Source organism: Dermatophagoides farinae, chromosome 2 (assembly GCF_024713945.1).
Source record: "Dermatophagoides farinae isolate YC_2012a chromosome 2, ASM2471394v1, whole genome shotgun sequence".
Lineage (NCBI taxonomy): Eukaryota > Metazoa > Arthropoda > Arachnida > Sarcoptiformes > Pyroglyphidae > Dermatophagoides > Dermatophagoides farinae.
The window spans coordinates 1,153,265-1,170,796 of NC_134678.1; the positions used below are offsets into that span (position 1 = coordinate 1,153,265).

Below are 17,532 nucleotides of genomic sequence, written 5' to 3' on the forward strand. Positions count from 1 at the left end.
TGCTCATGGATGGCTTGTGGTTAAAATTTTATTCTTTTTCTTCTTCTTTAAAATTAATTTGCAATTTCAATTGATTTTGAATGGACAGAAAATAAAAATGTGAAATTTTTTCTTCTTTTTTTTTGTTTTGGGTTTTCCATTCGGGTTACATCCTTTTCTGGTTTTTGGAATGAAAGGAATTTGTTGTATGCATCTTTTTTTTATCAGGCAGAGGAAATTCCAATAACATTTTTTTTCCTCTTGCTCAAATGAAAAAATTTCCTTGAAAATCCGGTGTTTCTTATCGTTTTTTTTTTTTTTTTTTGGTTGTCGTCGTTGTTGTTGTTGCTGTTGTTTATCAATTATTTTGCTTAATTAATTTATAATTTTTTTTTTTTGATTTGATTTTGAGAAAAACCCGATTCGAATTTCTGTCTTTCTCTTCCTTTCTGTGTGTGTGTGTGTGTGCGTGTTTTTCTTTTGTGATTATTTCAAGACCAATATATAAACAACAACAACGTAACTCAGGTTTCCATTCATCATCATCATCATCATCATCATCCAGATTCAAGGATTTTCAAATTCATTTTTTTCATTCAATTTCACATTACACAAACAAACACAAACACACAATCATCTCATCATCATCATCATCATCATCATTATCGACTGTTGAATGTCATCTATCCACCATCCATCCACATCTATCTATTGTTGTTATTTTCTTGTCAAATTTTTTAAAAAATTTTTTTTTTATTTATCGTTGCTAATTTTCTGTCTCTCTTTATTTTTTTTTTTTTGTATATCGACAATGATCGGATGAAACATGTTGTCAAAAAAAAACGAAAAAAAAAATTATATTTCTGGATTTGTTGGATGTAAACAACAACATCATCATCACATTGCTCCTTGAAATTTCATCAAAAATTTTCATCATCATCATCATCATCATCATTATTATCATTGTCACTATCATCATTTTGATTATTGCCAGTAATTTTTAGAATTATATATCCAGAAAACATATCAAAAATTTCTCTCTTGAATCACTTAAATTTTGTTTTATTTTCTGAATAAAAAAAATTTCTTGTTTGAAGGTATTTCATTCGAACACACACACACACACACACACAAACAAAGAATCAATCGAAGATAAACAGCAACAACAACAACGAAAACAACAACATTCATCATCATCATCATAATCATCGTTATTATTATTGTTATTTTCAATTCGTATTCAATCAATCGATAATTTCAATCATCATTGTGTGTTTGTCTGTGTGTTTGTTTGTACATTCAATATACAGAATTCAATTGGGAAAAAAAATATAAATCCAAAAAAAAAAAAAATATGATGAATTTATTATGATCATCGATTGACGTTGAAATTGTTTTTGTCTTGTTGTACAAAAAAAAATCGTCCAGATGATGGTTATTTGTGATTAGTGGTTGTGGCACTGATGATGATGATTTTTATGATTATGATGCACAAATAGACACACATTGTTTTTATATCGATTGTGATTTGTGATCATAAGATAAAAAATTGTTTGTTAATTGTGTTTATCGGTCGATCATTTAGGTTTTTTTAAAATAAAAAAAAAGAAACAGTGAAACGCATTCACTCGAATCGAAAAAAAACATTTCTACATTTAATCAAAAAACAAAAAAAAAATTAATTTTATTTCATCGATTAATTTAAATTGAGGAAATTTAAATTCATTTTCCATACATCGCTGTTCGTCATCGTTCATTCGAATTTTTTGTCATTTGTTTTTTTGTTTTGGTGTCGCCCCCTATTGTTTTTTTCCCATCATCATTCTATTTGTCTGTGATCTAAATTTTTTGGTTTTGTTTGTATTCACTATTCATTTGGAAAAAAAATGTCTACAACAAATTTCTACGATATCGATATAGATAATTATCAATATCAACAAAATAGTCCATCAACAATTATCGATGATGAATCAAAATCATCATCATCATCATCATCAACATCAACATCATCGAATACAATAAATCATCAAATCAATAATTCATCATTGAATAATAAACAACAACAAAATGGTCAAATTGATCATACAATCAACAGTGGCGGTGGTGGTGATGGTGGTAAACATTCATTAGCTGTCAAAGTACAGAATGTTGCCTATTCATATTATAGAAAAAAACCTGTGCTAAAAAATGTTAGCCTCTTTGTTCCTGAAGGTAATAATAATAATTCAATTTAGTCAGAAAAATTTCTGCCACCTTTTTTTCTGATCAAAATAAATCTCAATTCCAAAACTAGTGAAGAAAAAAAAATCAATGGAAAAAATGAATTTATTGAGTTTTTATGGCAAATAATTACGATTTTTTTTGTGTTAGCAAATAAATAAATAAATTAAAAAAAAAAATTCAAATAATGCAATCACCTGTTTATTGCTGGATCACATGTTCAGTCCTTGACCTTAATTCATTTTTATTTTTATTTTTATTTTTTTTTGTTTGATTTAAAAGTGTATAATTTAATGATGATAATTTGAAAAAAAAATTTGATTAAAATCAATGTAGCAATCTCTCTCTCTCTCTCACACACACACAGACACATAATCATCATTATCATCATCATAATTATTACATAGATTATTCAATCAAATTATGATTCATTTAATGATGTTGTTGTTTTTTTTCCAATTTCTATTTATTTGTATAGGAAAAATTTTCGCCTTGTTAGGATCGAATGGTTGTGGCAAAACAACAATGTTACGTATGATATTGGGTCGTCTGAAACCAGAAACTGGTTTTATACGTGTATTCGGCATTGAACCATCATCCACACATTCACGTATACCTGGTCCTGGTGTTGGTTATATGCCACAGGAAATATCATTGATACCGGAATTCACTATTGAAGAAACATTAAAATATTTTGGACAAATTTATCATATGGATTCACGTCATCTTTATGATCGTATTGAAAAATTATTTGAATTATTAAATCTACCTGATCGTGATCGTATTGTACGTACATTAAGTGGTGGACAAAAACGTTTAGTATCATTAGCTGTAACATTAGTACATCAGCCACCATTAGTTATATTGGATGAACCAACTGTTGGTGTGGATTCTGTTTTACGTTATCGTATTTGGATGCATCTTGAAAATATGTGTAAAACAGAAGGTTTGTTTATATTTCTATTTTGATTTGATTACTTGAAACATTCTCAATTTGATTGTTTGATGTTTTTTTTTTTTTTTTTTTTGAAAAAAAGGAACAAGTGTCATTATAACCACTCATTATATTGAAGAGGCAAAAGAAGCACATAATGTTGGATTCATTGAATCCGGCACTGTATTGGCACAATCGACACCATCTAAATTACAAGAACAATATAATTGTAATACATTGGAAGAAGTATTCTTGAAGCTTTGTATATCAAGATATTCACGAAATAATCAACAACAACAACAACAACAGTATCAGCAACAACAACAACAACAACAACAACATCAAATTTTTAAATCAAATACATCAACAAAAACAACATCACAATTCAATGGTGGAACATATAGACAAAAGGTGAGCATATATTTGAAAAAATAAACAACAATCCTAATGATTAATTAACATATTTATTATTTCCAGACCATTGAATATGAACCATCAATAAATAATCAAGAATCAAATCATCATAATCATCAACATCATTATTATTATAAAGAACATAAAGGAGAAAAAATAACAATGAAAGAAAGATTACGTAAAGAAATTGATAAAGAACGTCTCAAGGCAATGATATGGAAAAGTTATATACGTGTGAAAAGAAATCCATTCATATTGATCATGTTTCATATGATACCAATTATGACAATAACATTGTTTTCATTGACCATATTACGTAGTCCACATAATATGCCTATTGCCATTTATCCTGGTGATACACATGGTGGTAATCTGTCCAAAACATTTTTAGGTAAAATGATGTTTGATTTTTTTTCTATTGAACAATATTATATTATAATTATAATCATTTTCAATAATTATCATTGTTGTTTTTTTTCTAGATGTTATGGATGATTATTTCCTCAAGAAACGTATTTTCAATAGCCCTGAAAAAGCATTAGAATCAGTGAGAAAAGGTCATTCCTATTATGGAATGATTTTTTCCGATAATTTTACTGAATCATTCACTGCTCGTTATATTGATGTTTATCGATCATCAGTAGATGAAATTGAAATTGAAAGCAGTAAAATACGTTTATATCCGGATAATTCAAATTTTATATTTGCCGTTTATATGCGTAGAGCTGTGTTAAATTATTTTGAAGTTTTTATGCGTAAATTTAGCACAGATTTAGGCTATAATCCTATTACATTTAATCTTCCTATATATGTGGAGGAACCAATTTATGGAAAAATGGAAACAGATCTTGGTAATATAATTTTATTTATATATTCAATGATGATATGAAATCTTTAACATTGATTTTTTTTTATTTATATTTTGAAGGTCATTATCTTGTATCCGCTTTGATTGTATTCAGTTTGTTTGCATTGCCAATGGTCATTGGTTCATTATTGATTGTTATGGATCGTAAAGATGGTTATCAAGAACGTGCATTTGTTGCCGGCGTTAAACCATTGGAAATTCTTTCCGGTCATATGCTTACATGTTTTGTGGCCGTATTATCACAAGTATTTCTTACATTAATGTTATCATTCGTCATTCTTGAATTGGATAATGAAGGTTCATTATTGGAAATATTCATTCTGATATTTTTACAAGGAATTCAAGGTTTAAGTATTGGTTTAGTCATTTCAACCATTTGTGTGAATGAAATATTTGCTAGTGTAAGTTTAATAATCAATTTATTTTAATCAATCAATCAATTAATCAATTAATCATTCATAGATTGCTGTTGTAAGTATCATATTACCAATGTTATTAACATCGGGCAGTATGTGGCCAATGGAAGGATTGCCAGATATATTACAGAAATTAATATTTCTAAATCCAATTACATTGACAATACGTTCAGTACGTTTGGTTATGTTACGTGGTTGGTCATATCAACATTTTGAAGTATTAATTGGTTATCTAACAACAACAAGCTATACATTTATTTGTTTTATATCAAGTATATTTTTATTTCATTTAATATCAAATAGTACAATACGGATACCATTTTTACCTCATTATCATTGATTAATTAAATGGTATAATGAATGAATGAATGAATGATAATTTCTTTTTTTTGTAAAAAAAAACAAAAAACAAAACAAACATAAAAAAAATCATTATTTTGAATATATAAATTTTGTATTGATAATACATTTATTTTCTTTCTTTCTTTAAAAAAAAAATCATGAAAATTCTGATTAATGAATGATATAAAATTTACGATGATCCATCGATGATTGTAAAAAATCGATATATTTTTTGTTAATTTTACAAATTTTTTTCATTTTTTGTTGTTGTTGTTGTTGTTGATATGTGTGTATAAAAAAAGGGCAATACACTTTGACAGGAAAAAATTGTTGCTGCCCACACAAACCAAATAATAAACAAAAATGAAAAAAAAAAAAAATCACAACCCATCTCTTTCCAAAATCAAAATAAACCATAGAGTTCATATTATCGAGGTTCAATGTCCATGGTTTTTTTTTCTAACACTCTACTGATACTGGTCTACAGAATGCCAAAAGACGCATTGGACAAATAAACAAAACAAAATAAAAAAATAATGATATATAGTTGCGTGAAATCACACACACATACAAATATTTTTCATTTTTTAAAAAAAAGAAAACAAAATGCAATATTTATGCGTGTGTATGTATGTATGTATGTGTGTGTATGTGTGTGTGTGTGTGTGTGAATGATAATACAATGTACAAATCGATAAGTATCAATAAAAGAGAAATGAAAAAAAAAATCAATCATCACAAAATAAATACAAATGAAAATGAAATGAAAGTGAACAAGAAATGATTGAAAAAAAAATTTTCAAAGTATGTATATTAACGCGTCTCCATCATCATTAATATAAATAATGAATTTGATAGATCCTTAGATAGATGAAACGATGGTTGAGGTATTGAGAAAATTGTATGTGTGTGTGCGAGTTTTTTTTTACACAGAAGAAATTCCATTTTGGATCATCAATATGGGCAGCAATCAATCAATTGTTGAATTGTTTTTTTTTTAACATAATGTACGTATACGATCAATTGAACAAGGTTTTATACAGCAATCAATCAATATTTGTTGTTTTTCAATGGATAATGATGGATGTTTACGTTTTTGTAGAATGCCTATATAATGATGATTTTTTTCAGACAAAAAAAACAGATAATTAGCAAATTAATTAAAAAATTTCATCACAAAAAAACATACATCAATAACTAGGCAAAAAAAAGAACGTACCAAAATAATTTTCTTTTAACAATTTCATAAATTTTGAAGATGATGATGATGAATTTGAGCATACAAGCCCAATGGCTCTTGATAGATTTGTCCAACAATTTTGTAAACGTCTATTTAATATTCTATTTGTTGTTGTTGTTATTGTAGGATGATTATTATTTTCATCTTGATCATTATCACCAATTATATTTGTATTATCACTATTATGATGATCATCGATGATGGATGATGATGGTGATTGTGTTTCCTTGATTGGCATTCTATCCATTGGATGACGTAGATTCGTCGTTATTGTTGTTGTTGTTGGCATTACTATTGTTGAATCATGAATGTTCATTGAATTTGATACAGTAATAATGGCCTGAAGGAATATTAATCCAATGATTATTTTGTTGATAAAATTATAATGAACATAATAATGGTCTATATTTGTCATCATTGTTGAATAATGTATGGAAATCATTTTGTTGTCTTTTGATTTGTCCTTCTTTGTAGATTTAAACTCAATGTTGATGATGATGATGATGATGATGAACAAAAATTTGTTGATGTTGATTGATTGAATTCAATTTACCAAAACAAATTCACAATTCAAATCGAAAATCGAATTTTGTTCGAATTCGAACACACGCACACACACACACACACGAACGCACAAGCTAATGACTGGTAAATTCATAAATTTCCTGATGATTTTGTTTTAAATAAAAAAAAAAAAGAAAAGACAGAAGCACCACAAATCATCATCATCAATTTATATATCTGTTTATCATACAAAAAAAAAATACATACCATTATCTTATTCTTTCTTCTTTGGTTTCCCTCTATTTTCTTCGTCTTCTTTATATTATCTACTATACATTCATCGAAAGCATGAAACAAATAGGCATTGTAATTGTAATCAAGAAGAAGAAACGATAAATTTTTTTTTGTTTGTTGTTGATGATGATGATGATTATGTTTGATTCATTCGAAATTTATAATAAATATATAAATATATTTCTATTTTTGTTTTCTGTTATTAAAAAAAAAAAGAAAAAATCCAATCAAATGACGAAAATTGATTGTCGTCATAATTTCCTTATATTTATATATATATATATATATGATTGTGCTACCAATGTTCGTTGTCATCGTACAAACACAAACACACGCAAACAGAAATAATATGTGGGCACACGATAAAATATTCAATTTGAAAAAAAACAACAACAATAATAAAATATAAAATGTCGTCGTCGTCGTCAATGTTTTTTCCAAATTTTTTTTTTCCTATTAAATACCAGATGAAAGCGATTTTTTCTTGTTTTCTTGCTGAGAAGAAAAAAAAACGAAGGTCTATTTGAAATATGTATGTATTGAAAAAAAAAATAATGTGCGTGAGTCTTTTGTTTTGTTTTGAATTTTTGTTGCATTTGATGTTTCTTCTGAATGGAGAAAAAAAAAGAAAACACGTCAATAAATAAAAAATTGAAATAATCACAAAAAGAAACAAATGATGACATCGATTTTTCTTTTTATATAGAATATCTATCAGGAAAAAAAACAACTTACATCAATATATAGTAAATAAATCTGATCCGATGACATGTTAGGTTGTTTTCGATTTTTTCCACTCGATATCCGTTAACCTAATTGATACTGTTGGTAGAAATTTTTTTTTGATGAGAAATAAACAAGCAAAAAAAAATATCATCAATGATGATGTCGTCGTCTTCTTTTCAGTATTCATTTCTTGATTGACATGTGATTTTTTTTTCGCTGTAATTCGATATATAACATATATATTGATGTGTTTGTGGTCAATAAAACCAAATAAAAATATTGGAGAGAAAAAAAAATCTGATGATAATAATCAACTAATGATTCGAATACATTGTTCATATATACAATTATTTATGATATCGTCCATAATCGTATTGCATAATTCATTTTTAATCTGTTTCATCATTTCTGGTGAAAAATATGACCATAACCATTGTGGCTGTTCATTTAACATATCATGATATAATAATCGGTCAACGAAATCTAATTTTCGTTGCTGTCGACAAAAGGCCATTAATCCGATTCTTTTTTGCTTCGTATATATTACATTGGTAGTTTCATCACCATCATCATCATCATTATTATTGGACGTACTTTGATCATGATTTGGTAATATTAATCTCTTGATTCTATCATAAACTATTTGTGCAAAAATATTAAAATCTGAAGGCCATATTATTTTTTGCATTTTCAATGGTATCATTAATGTTGGAGAATCATTCGTATGTTGATCATCATTATTCATATTCACATTCAAATCCATTGGAAACAATTCGATTATTTTCTCTTTACAAAGATCAAATAAAAGCATTCTTTGTGATGTTATTGGCAAATAATTTGTATCATACATCAGCTGTTCAATAATTTCTTTCAAATTGACAACCATACGATTATTTATAGCTAAAATATTTTCCCTTAATAAAAATATTCGTTTTGATTGATCAAAAATAAATTTTTCAATATCAAAATTTTTCATCAATATCTGTTCTTCTGTTGTATTCATTTCAATCATCGATTTGTTTGCGGCATTATTATTATTATTAAATGTTTGATTAACAAAAATATTGGTGGTAAAATTGATTTGTTGTTGTTGTTGTTGTTTAGAAAATTCCCGATTATCATTATTACCGATTGTGGATAACGAAGAACAACAAGTACTCGAATCGATTAATGATTGTAATGATGGTGTATGCCAATCATCATTATAATGATAATAATCTAATTGATGATCATTTAATTTTGGATTATAAATAATATCCGTTATTATACGATATCCATTGAATCTATAGATACGTTCACATAATTCTTCCCAATTTGGTATTGTAATCGATAATGATGATGATGATGATGATGATTCGAATGTATTATTTTCAAATGTTTTTGATAAAAGTTCATTTAAAAGTACTATTGATTCATCATCGATTAATTGATTCTGGTGAATTGAATTTTGTTTTTTATCATCATTATCATCAACATCATCATCATCATCATCATCATTCATCAGCGTGTTATCAATGATGGATGAACTTTGTATCAAAGAAATATTGTTTACTGTTGGTGTTGTTGTTGTTGTTGATTTGACTCCATTTTCAATTTGATCATCATCATCTTCCTTATTATCGTTATTTATGATGATAGAGTTGTTTTTGACATTTTTTCTTAAATCATTTTTACCAATCGTTCGATTTTCGATTGCCGGAGTTGGCGGTAACATTTTATATTCATTTTCATCAATATTCAATTGAGAAAATAAATATGTGTCGAAATTCTCCGTATGATCAAAATTTTCCATCATCTGAGTATTATTTTTATTATTATTAGTGATGATACCGTCATTGAATTCTCGTATTGATCGATGACAATGTTGGGGGTTTGTTGTTGTTGTTGTTTGATATTTGTCCGACTTGTTTTGCTCAAATAATCTTGGTCGGAAAATTTTCGTCAATTTATTTCGGGAAACATTCGATTTGATTTGTTTATTATATGATTGTTGTTTCATCATCATCATCATCATCATCTCATCATGATCATTTAATAATTTTTTAGATATAAAAAATGTAGATTTATCTACAACGGTTTGATCTATTGAATGATTAACAAGGTACAGCATTTTTGTTCCATCCGTTGACAATAAACGGGCTTTATTCTGACTATTCGATGTTATCCGTTTATTTTTTTGATCAACAATAAGATTATAAGCCCGACCATTATCGATAGACATAATATGAGGTGAATGAATGTTTTGACTAACAAAATAATCACTTGTTGTTGATGATTGACTTGAAATTTCATCATCATTATGAATATCGATAATTTTTCTGGTGAAAGAAATTGAATTAATTTTTTTGGAATGATCAATATGGTCATGACGGATATTTTTGTCTTCATGTTTTGTTCTACATTTCGAATGGCTGATATTTGTTTTTCGATGACAACGACGATGATGACAAAACGACGACGAAGACTGGATTTTATTTTCTTTTTTAACATCTTTCAAATAATCAAAAAGTATGGGAAAATCATAATAAACACGAACTTTGTGGCAATTATCCATGATTGATAATCAATTTGTCTTTTTATTTTCATCAATAGATTTTAATCAGGTTTATAAATCTTTATACAAAGTGCTCAACCACTGGTTGAGCACTCAAAAGAGAAATTTTCGTAGGAATGGCAAAACAAATTTCAAAGTCATGGAAATGTTTTCGGAAACATTTTTTCTTTAAACGGTTTTTCTCTCTCACTCTCACATTTTTTCATGCATGATCAAAACATTTTTTTTATTCGAATTTTGGATTTTAATTTGTTTGTTACGTTTTTTTTTTTTTTTTGAAAAAAAACAATGTATGATTTATTATCGAAAAATGGCCTTTTTCATCGGACACCAAAAAAAAATATTAAACATGTGGATGGATTATTGACACTTTCATCGTCGAATAAGAAAAAATTTTCCCTGCAAAATTCGAATAAAAATCGTCATATAACAATTAATATTCAATTCAATCATGGAATGATACGTCGTGATTTATTTTCCAAATTCATAATCAATGTATTTGAATACATTCTTTATGATCGAATGGCCATACCGGTACCGTTTGGTTTCATAAATAGATTGCATTGTTTTCCTATACAATCTGAATTGCGTAAAAAAACATTGCTGAATACATTGTCACGATTGAAAATTGTTTTCAATTTTATTTCGGAATTATTTTCGAAAACACAAATCCATATACATTGTGTTGCATTATGTCTTGGTGATTCATTACGTTTTGCTCGTGAAATATTTATAATCAATTTAGAAAAATTAATTATTGACCATAATGATGAACAGAATGGCCCGAAACGTTTACCATTCTTAACATTACGATATATGATCGATAGCTTTTATAAACGATTATTGAATGAAATCCCTGAAGAAATGCCACAATTATATACCAACAATGGCCAACCGAAAATCAATCCAAAAAATATTTTGTTTACATTGAAAATTTCTTCGAAAAATGTCGATATTTTGCGCACATTCATTGAAAATTATTCCAAAGAAAAGTGTTCCGATTTTGAGGCATCAAATTTCAGCATACAGATTTTAAACTCTACACATCGTCTTGGATCGGTGATAAGTCGTACTACTCATTTTAAATTTGATCATCAACCGCCGGATAATATGATAGCTAATGCAGATAATTTCGATATTTATCATGATAATGATGAATTTGATGAAATCATTGAAGAAAAAATTATCATTTCCAATGATGCCGAATCGATGATGATGATGACGGATAATTTGGCGACAAACGAATCAACAATGCTGTCTTCCAACATTCCAACAAATGAAATTAAACAAGAATATTCGAACATTACGCAACAACAATCAATGATTGATGAAATGAATTCAATTTGGATTCAAATTAATCCACCGATTCGTTGTGTGGATAAAATCTAGACGGATTTTTTTTTCATTTATTATCGGACATATCATCAATAGGCTAATTATTTATTTTAATAATTTTTTAATGAATTTTTATTTATTTTATGATTAATCAATGACTTATTTAAAAAAAAATTCGATACGTATTCTATGTATGAATCATTCGAATCATGTGTGCATGAGCAAATAATTTATTCGAATTTTTAAAATAAAAGTTTTTAAAAAATGATCATTTTTAATGATAATTTTAAAAATTATTCCAATGAATCAATATGTTTAAAAGTGGAAAAAATTTCACATGAAAATCAACATTGTAAATTGACAATCACACGTAAATGTGATCGTTTTTGGCATATATTTCTCATCATTCTATTCATGTTTATTCTTGTGATTTTATTGTTGTTTCAACGGCAAAATTTAACGGTAAATTTTTCTTTTCTAAAAAATAAATGATTATATTGACTGATAATTTGACAATCTATATAGTTTACCTTGTTCACAATTCTGGTCATATCGTTCAATATTTTGATGTACATATTTCTACCCATTGTAGAAGGTTTGATAATTATGCAAAAATAAACCACCGGTTATTCATAACATGATTTCTTTTTCGTAGAATCAATCATTTTATTTGATAATTTTCATGGTATAGAATATGGAAAAAAATATCTATTCCATAAATCAACTGTTCGTATGTTTATCAACACAAATAATGTGATCATTAATGAAGCCATTACAATGGTATGTGTGTGTATAATCGTTTGATATTTTCAATATTTGTCTTTTCCCTCTCTTTGCCATAGCAAAAAGTCATTTTTTATTTGATTGCCATTCCAGCTGATCTAGGACATTTGGTTTTACACAATAATAATAATAATAACAGCAACGAAGCTGGACAATCCAACCACCCATTGAATAATATTAATGATCAGACAAAAATTTTCAATGAAACAAAAATCAAATTGATTCCATTATTTATACATACATTACCACGTTTGGATTGTCTGAAAATTGTCTATAATTATATTATACAATTCAGAAATCAACAACAACAACAACAAATGTAATTGAATAATTTTAAATTTTGTTCCAATTTTCATTTTATTTTATCATTTCAATCCATTCATCATCATCATCATCATCATGAATAATAAATGAATTTGTTTTGATGAACTAGAAAGATATAGCCACCATTTGGTGTGAGAAGAAGATAAGAGAAAAACGCAGCAGTCATCAATTTTTAATTTTAATGAAACAAAACGAGCAAAAAATAAAAATAAAAATTTATACTAAAATCAATTTTGATTTTGATTTATATTTATAAATAATGAAACAAATTGCAAATAGAATAAATGAAATAACAAATGTTATTAATTGAATAAAACAAATTAAATGATGATCAATCGATTGATCATGATGATGGTGATGATCACTGATGACAATTATTTCAGTATTTTCATCCAAATTCTTGTGAAATAATTCATCATTATGGCTATATTCATTTTCAACATCGATATTACCGTTATTCAATTGATAAATTGAATCATTCGAATCAATATTAGTTTCATTCGAAACCAATTTCAATGGTGGTGGCGTTGTTGTCGTTGCATAATTATTATTATCTCTTATAATCAATGAAACGGTAATAATTGGTTCAGGAATTGTCAATAAAATATAAAACGACGACATTAATAATAATAATAATGATGATGAATATTGATTGATTGCCATTGTGAATTTGATGATGATGATGATTCAATTTGAGCAGGCTGAATAAATAACACAAAAAAAATGGTTGTTTCTTCTTAAAGCATACACACACACACGCACACATTAAGAAAAAGATTGTCATCATCATCATCATCATCATCATTTTTTTTCCACTATCATTGACATACTTCTCTATTCAACAGTAATAATCAATCAAAAAAATAAATCAATCAATCAAGCACATGGATTCATTCATTCATTCATTCATGATCGAAACCAAATTCATTCGATTATCGATTGATTGATTTTGTGGTCAATGCCAATCAAAATATGATTGCCAATGTGTGTGTGTGTGTGTGTGTGTGTGTGTGTATATATATAAACGAGATTATATTATTTCACATTAGAAATTTTTTTTTTTTTTTTTTTGATTATCATCAAAAAAATCATCAGTAAAGAAAAACTTTATAGTAACGTTCGTGCAACGGTTGAGAAGAAGAACTTTATTAGTCAACTAATCAAAGGTTAAACAACAAGTGTGTGTCCAGTGTTTGTGTCATGACTTATATACATGTCGTGTCCTTTGTGTGTGTGTGACATTAGTGGTAGTGGTGGTGTTGTGTAGTGTGAGTGGTATGTGTGTGTGTGGAGGCCGCATACTCCTCCCCCTCAAGACGGAAGTGTCCGGGGTCGGCCGCGGTTTCTAATTATGTCTAAATCGGTGTTTGCAGCCAATGATTTTTTGATGTGGTTGTGGTGGATCCAACGGAAGTTTCCATTCCTGTCCTCGATCTTGATGTTCGGGTAATTCATTTCGGCTGCTATAAATGGGCCTTTCCAACGTCGGTTGAACTTTTTCGAGCTCCCCATAGTTGCTTCGACCAAATGCCATAGCACTCTGTCGCCAATTTGAATCGGTTCCACTTTCGTTTTTCTGTCATATTGATCTTTTTGATGTTCCTGGGCTTGTCCATGTCGAGCCAAACGTCGTTCTCTCAGGATTCCCATATCTTCGGTGTTGTGTACGATTCCATATCTTCGGTCCAGTTGCGTCGTCATGTCACGGCCGTACATTGCCTTAAATGGAGACATGGATGTCGAATAATGTCTTGATCCATTGTAGGCTGCGATCGCTTCTGGTAGTGTACGGTCCCAATTATTGTGATCATTAGCTGATACGCGGATAATCGTTTCGATTGTCCGGATGATACGTTCCACCATTCCGTTCGTTTGATGATGAGCCACAGTTGCTTCTTCCAGTTCGATGTGATTTTCGGATGCGAATCTTTTGAATTGTTCGCTTTGGAACTGAGCACCACAGTCATGAAGTATGATCTGGGGCCATCCGAAATCTTGGAATACCTGACGTAACCATTCAATAACGACTGTTGATGAAATGGTAGCCACTGGCTTTGCTACGACGAATTTTGAAGCGTAATCTTGCAGAACCAGGATGTATTTATTACCGTCATTGGTAGTTTGCAATGGGCCACAGATGTCGATTCCCAGCCTTCTCCAGTTATTTGGTTCGGCTTGACTCGTAATCATCGGCAATCGAGTCCTTTCGGTGTTTTCCTTGTATTGCTCGCAGCGTGGACAGGTTGATACAATATGCTTGACTTGCCTTTTCCAGCCGGGCCACCAAAATCGTTTTCTGGTCTCTTCTGTACATTTGAATACACCAAAATGTCCGTTATCGTGAACTGTTTTTAAGATTTGTTCACGTTCGTTTTCGTTTCTGATGTAAACCCGTAACGATTCTGGGTCTGTCGATCTGTCCACGAAATACCATCTGCCATTTTGATAACGGAAATTATTTCGATCTCTGTTGATCACGTCATCCGGTTGACTATCGTCCTGTGTTGTCGTAATGCAGTTCACTTGCAATCTGCTCAGCGTATCTGCGAGGACGTTTTCCGTTCCTTTGATGTGTTCGATATTCTCGATTTGGAAATCTGCCAATTTCAGCACCATTCTGCCCAATTTTCCGTTACAATCTTTCTTGGACAGCAGCCATTTCAATGGTTTGTGGTCTGTTTCCAAGATGAACGGTTTTCCAATCAATAAATATTGCCAATATTTTAGGGCTTGAATTAAAGCTGTAGCTTCTTTCTCGTATGTTGAATATCTCTTCTGTGTATCGTTGAAGCCTCTAGAAAAGAAATCAACTGGCGTTTTGACATTGTTGATTGTTTGTGATAGTACCGCTCCCATGGCGCTATCAGAGGCATCCGTTGTTACGGTAAATTTTTGTGACATATCCGGTATCATGATCGTCGGATTTTTCTTGATCACTTCTTTCAGCTGATTGAAGGCTTCTTCTTGCTCGTGCAACCATTTGAACTTCTTCTGGTTACTACATTCATATAACGGCTTGCACATTTTTGCGAAGTCCTTTATCAGATCACGGTAATAGCCGGCCAAACCGATGAATGTTTTGGCTTCATTCTGGTTGGATGGTCGAGGAAATTGTAATAACTTTTGTTTATTCGAGGCCAATATTGCTCGGTGTCCTTTTTTTATGGAAAAACCGAGGTAATCAATTTCTTTCATGTAGAATTGGCACTTTTCTTCATTCAATTTGAGATTTTCATTTCTGAGAATGTTGAATATTTGATCGAGATGTTGTTGATGTTGTTGTTCATTTTCACTGAATATTATCACGTCGTCGAGGTAGCATTCTACAAAATCAAGATGACCAAGAATCGATTCCATTAATCGTTGAAACGTTTGTGGTGCTGCCACTAGACCAAACGGCATCATCTTGAATTGATACAATTTGTTATTGAAGGCGAAAGCGGTATATTTCTTGGAATTTTCTTCCATTGGAATTTGATAATATCCGCGTTTGAGATCCATTTTTGAAAAGATTTTTGCCTTTGATAATTTGAACAGGATGTCTTTTATTCTTGGCATCGGAAAAGCATCGTTGTTTGAGATTTTGTTTAAGTCGCGATAGTCGATAGCTAGCCGAACCGAACCGTCTTTTTTCTTGATTGGTACTATGCGAGATCGATATTCACTTTTTGATTCTTCGATAATGCCAAGTTGTTGTAATTCGTTGATATGATTGGCAATATCATCTCTCCAATGTACTGGTATATTTTGGGTTTTATGACGTATTAATCGGTTTGATGAGACGTCGATTTTGTGGACCATTCTTTCTGTTTTTCCACACCCAGTGAATACGTCGTTGTATTGTCGTTTGATTTGATCGACACAATTGTTGATTGCTAGACGTTTTTTTGTTTCGTTTTTCATGTTGGACAACGGTTTGTTGTGTTGAAAGATTTTAAGACCAACTCGTTGTTCCAATAGAAATTTTTCGATAGTGTCCGTTCCAACTACGATGTCGTGGTGGAGTTTGTCGAACACAAATATTGTGGTTTCATGGTTTTCACTACCAATCGTTACCGATGTTTTAGCCCTCCCGAGGCATTGGACTGCTGTTCCGTCAGCCATATATGCAGATCCCGATTTCTTCTGCCACTTGATTTTTAGATTTTCCGCTTTGCTTTTTGACATTCCAGTAAAATTTGCACCAGTATCGTATAATGCCAAAGTTTTGATTTTATTGATAAACAAAGGGAATTCTATTAGATGCCTGGGAGGGCGGTTTAGTTTAAAGCTACCAAGTCGTCGTTATCGTCGAATTGGTCTTCGTCGTTTGAATCATCATGCGCCATCTCCGATGTATTGATCGTTGCTTTGTCACATAGGCAGGTGGCATGTTGTCCTTTGCACTTGACACAACTAATGTTGGATCGGCATTCGTTGGCCTTGTGGTTGGGTCGTAAACATTTGAGGCATAAACCACGACGTTGAGCTATCTGTTTTCGTGATTTTGCTGAGCCACTGGTACATGCCATGCTGTTGTGGTTCGACCTTGAACATAATGCACATTTCTTGTTTTTGTTGTCATGCTGTGTTGGTCGATAAGATGAGCGTTGTTGTTGT

General features: G+C 29.9%; 4 protein-coding genes across 9 annotated transcripts; 3 read left to right on the top strand and 1 right to left on the bottom strand.

The window, feature by feature from the left end:
* The first annotated feature begins 55 nt into the window (after positions 1 to 55).
* Positions 56 to 5,196, top strand: LOC124496396 (ABC transporter G family member 23). Of its 2 annotated transcripts, XM_075735838.1 has the most exons (8): positions 56 to 692; positions 984 to 2,190; positions 2,678 to 3,145; positions 3,237 to 3,544; positions 3,611 to 3,938; positions 4,030 to 4,398; positions 4,476 to 4,816; positions 4,878 to 5,196. In XM_075735838.1, exons 2-8 carry the CDS (start codon positions 1,866 to 1,868, stop codon positions 5,169 to 5,171), a joined length of 2,433 nt encoding a protein of 810 aa, XP_075591953.1. In that variant the 5' UTR covers positions 56 to 692; positions 984 to 1,865; the 3' UTR covers positions 5,172 to 5,196. The 2 variants fall into 2 exon arrangements, with proteins under 2 accessions (XP_075591953.1, XP_046915875.2); XM_047059919.2 differs by having other exon boundaries at positions 56 to 2,190.
* A 68-nt stretch (positions 5,197 to 5,264) lies between these two features.
* LOC124496485 (uncharacterized) lies at positions 5,265 to 10,580 on the bottom strand. 3 transcript variants are annotated; one of them, XM_075735840.1, is made up of 4 exons: positions 7,947 to 8,224; positions 7,185 to 7,819; positions 6,393 to 7,078; positions 5,265 to 6,280 (listed from the first exon to the last, which is right to left on the bottom strand). In XM_075735840.1, exons 3-4 carry the CDS (start codon positions 6,853 to 6,855, stop codon positions 6,171 to 6,173), a joined length of 573 nt encoding a protein of 190 aa, XP_075591955.1. In that variant the 5' UTR covers positions 6,856 to 7,078; positions 7,185 to 7,819; positions 7,947 to 8,224; the 3' UTR covers positions 5,265 to 6,170. The 3 variants fall into 3 exon arrangements, with proteins under 3 accessions (XP_075591955.1, XP_075591954.1, XP_046919674.2); XM_075735839.1 differs by lacking the exons at positions 5,265 to 6,280; positions 6,393 to 7,078 and having other exon boundaries at positions 7,557 to 7,816; positions 7,947 to 10,580; XM_047063718.2 differs by lacking the exons at positions 5,265 to 6,280; positions 6,393 to 7,078 and having other exon boundaries at positions 7,557 to 7,819; positions 7,947 to 10,580.
* A 102-nt stretch (positions 10,581 to 10,682) lies between these two features.
* On the top strand, positions 10,683 to 11,890 carry LOC124496444 (uncharacterized). The gene has a single exon (XM_047059965.2). It carries the CDS (start codon positions 10,780 to 10,782, stop codon positions 11,878 to 11,880), a length of 1,101 nt encoding a protein of 366 aa, XP_046915921.2. The 5' UTR covers positions 10,683 to 10,779; the 3' UTR covers positions 11,881 to 11,890.
* Positions 11,891 to 12,084: 194 nt separating this feature from the next.
* On the top strand, positions 12,085 to 13,230 carry LOC124496474 (uncharacterized). Of its 3 annotated transcripts, XM_075735496.1 has the most exons (6): positions 12,085 to 12,288; positions 12,352 to 12,421; positions 12,482 to 12,606; positions 12,669 to 12,755; positions 12,798 to 12,928; positions 13,043 to 13,230. In XM_075735496.1, exons 1-6 carry the CDS (start codon positions 12,091 to 12,093, stop codon positions 13,050 to 13,052), a joined length of 621 nt encoding a protein of 206 aa, XP_075591611.1. In that variant the 5' UTR covers positions 12,085 to 12,090; the 3' UTR covers positions 13,053 to 13,230. The 3 variants fall into 3 exon arrangements, with proteins under 3 accessions (XP_075591611.1, XP_046915954.2, XP_075591610.1); XM_047059998.2 differs by having other exon boundaries at positions 12,669 to 12,928; XM_075735495.1 differs by having other exon boundaries at positions 12,669 to 13,230.
* Positions 13,231 to 17,532: the final 4,302 nt, after the last annotated feature.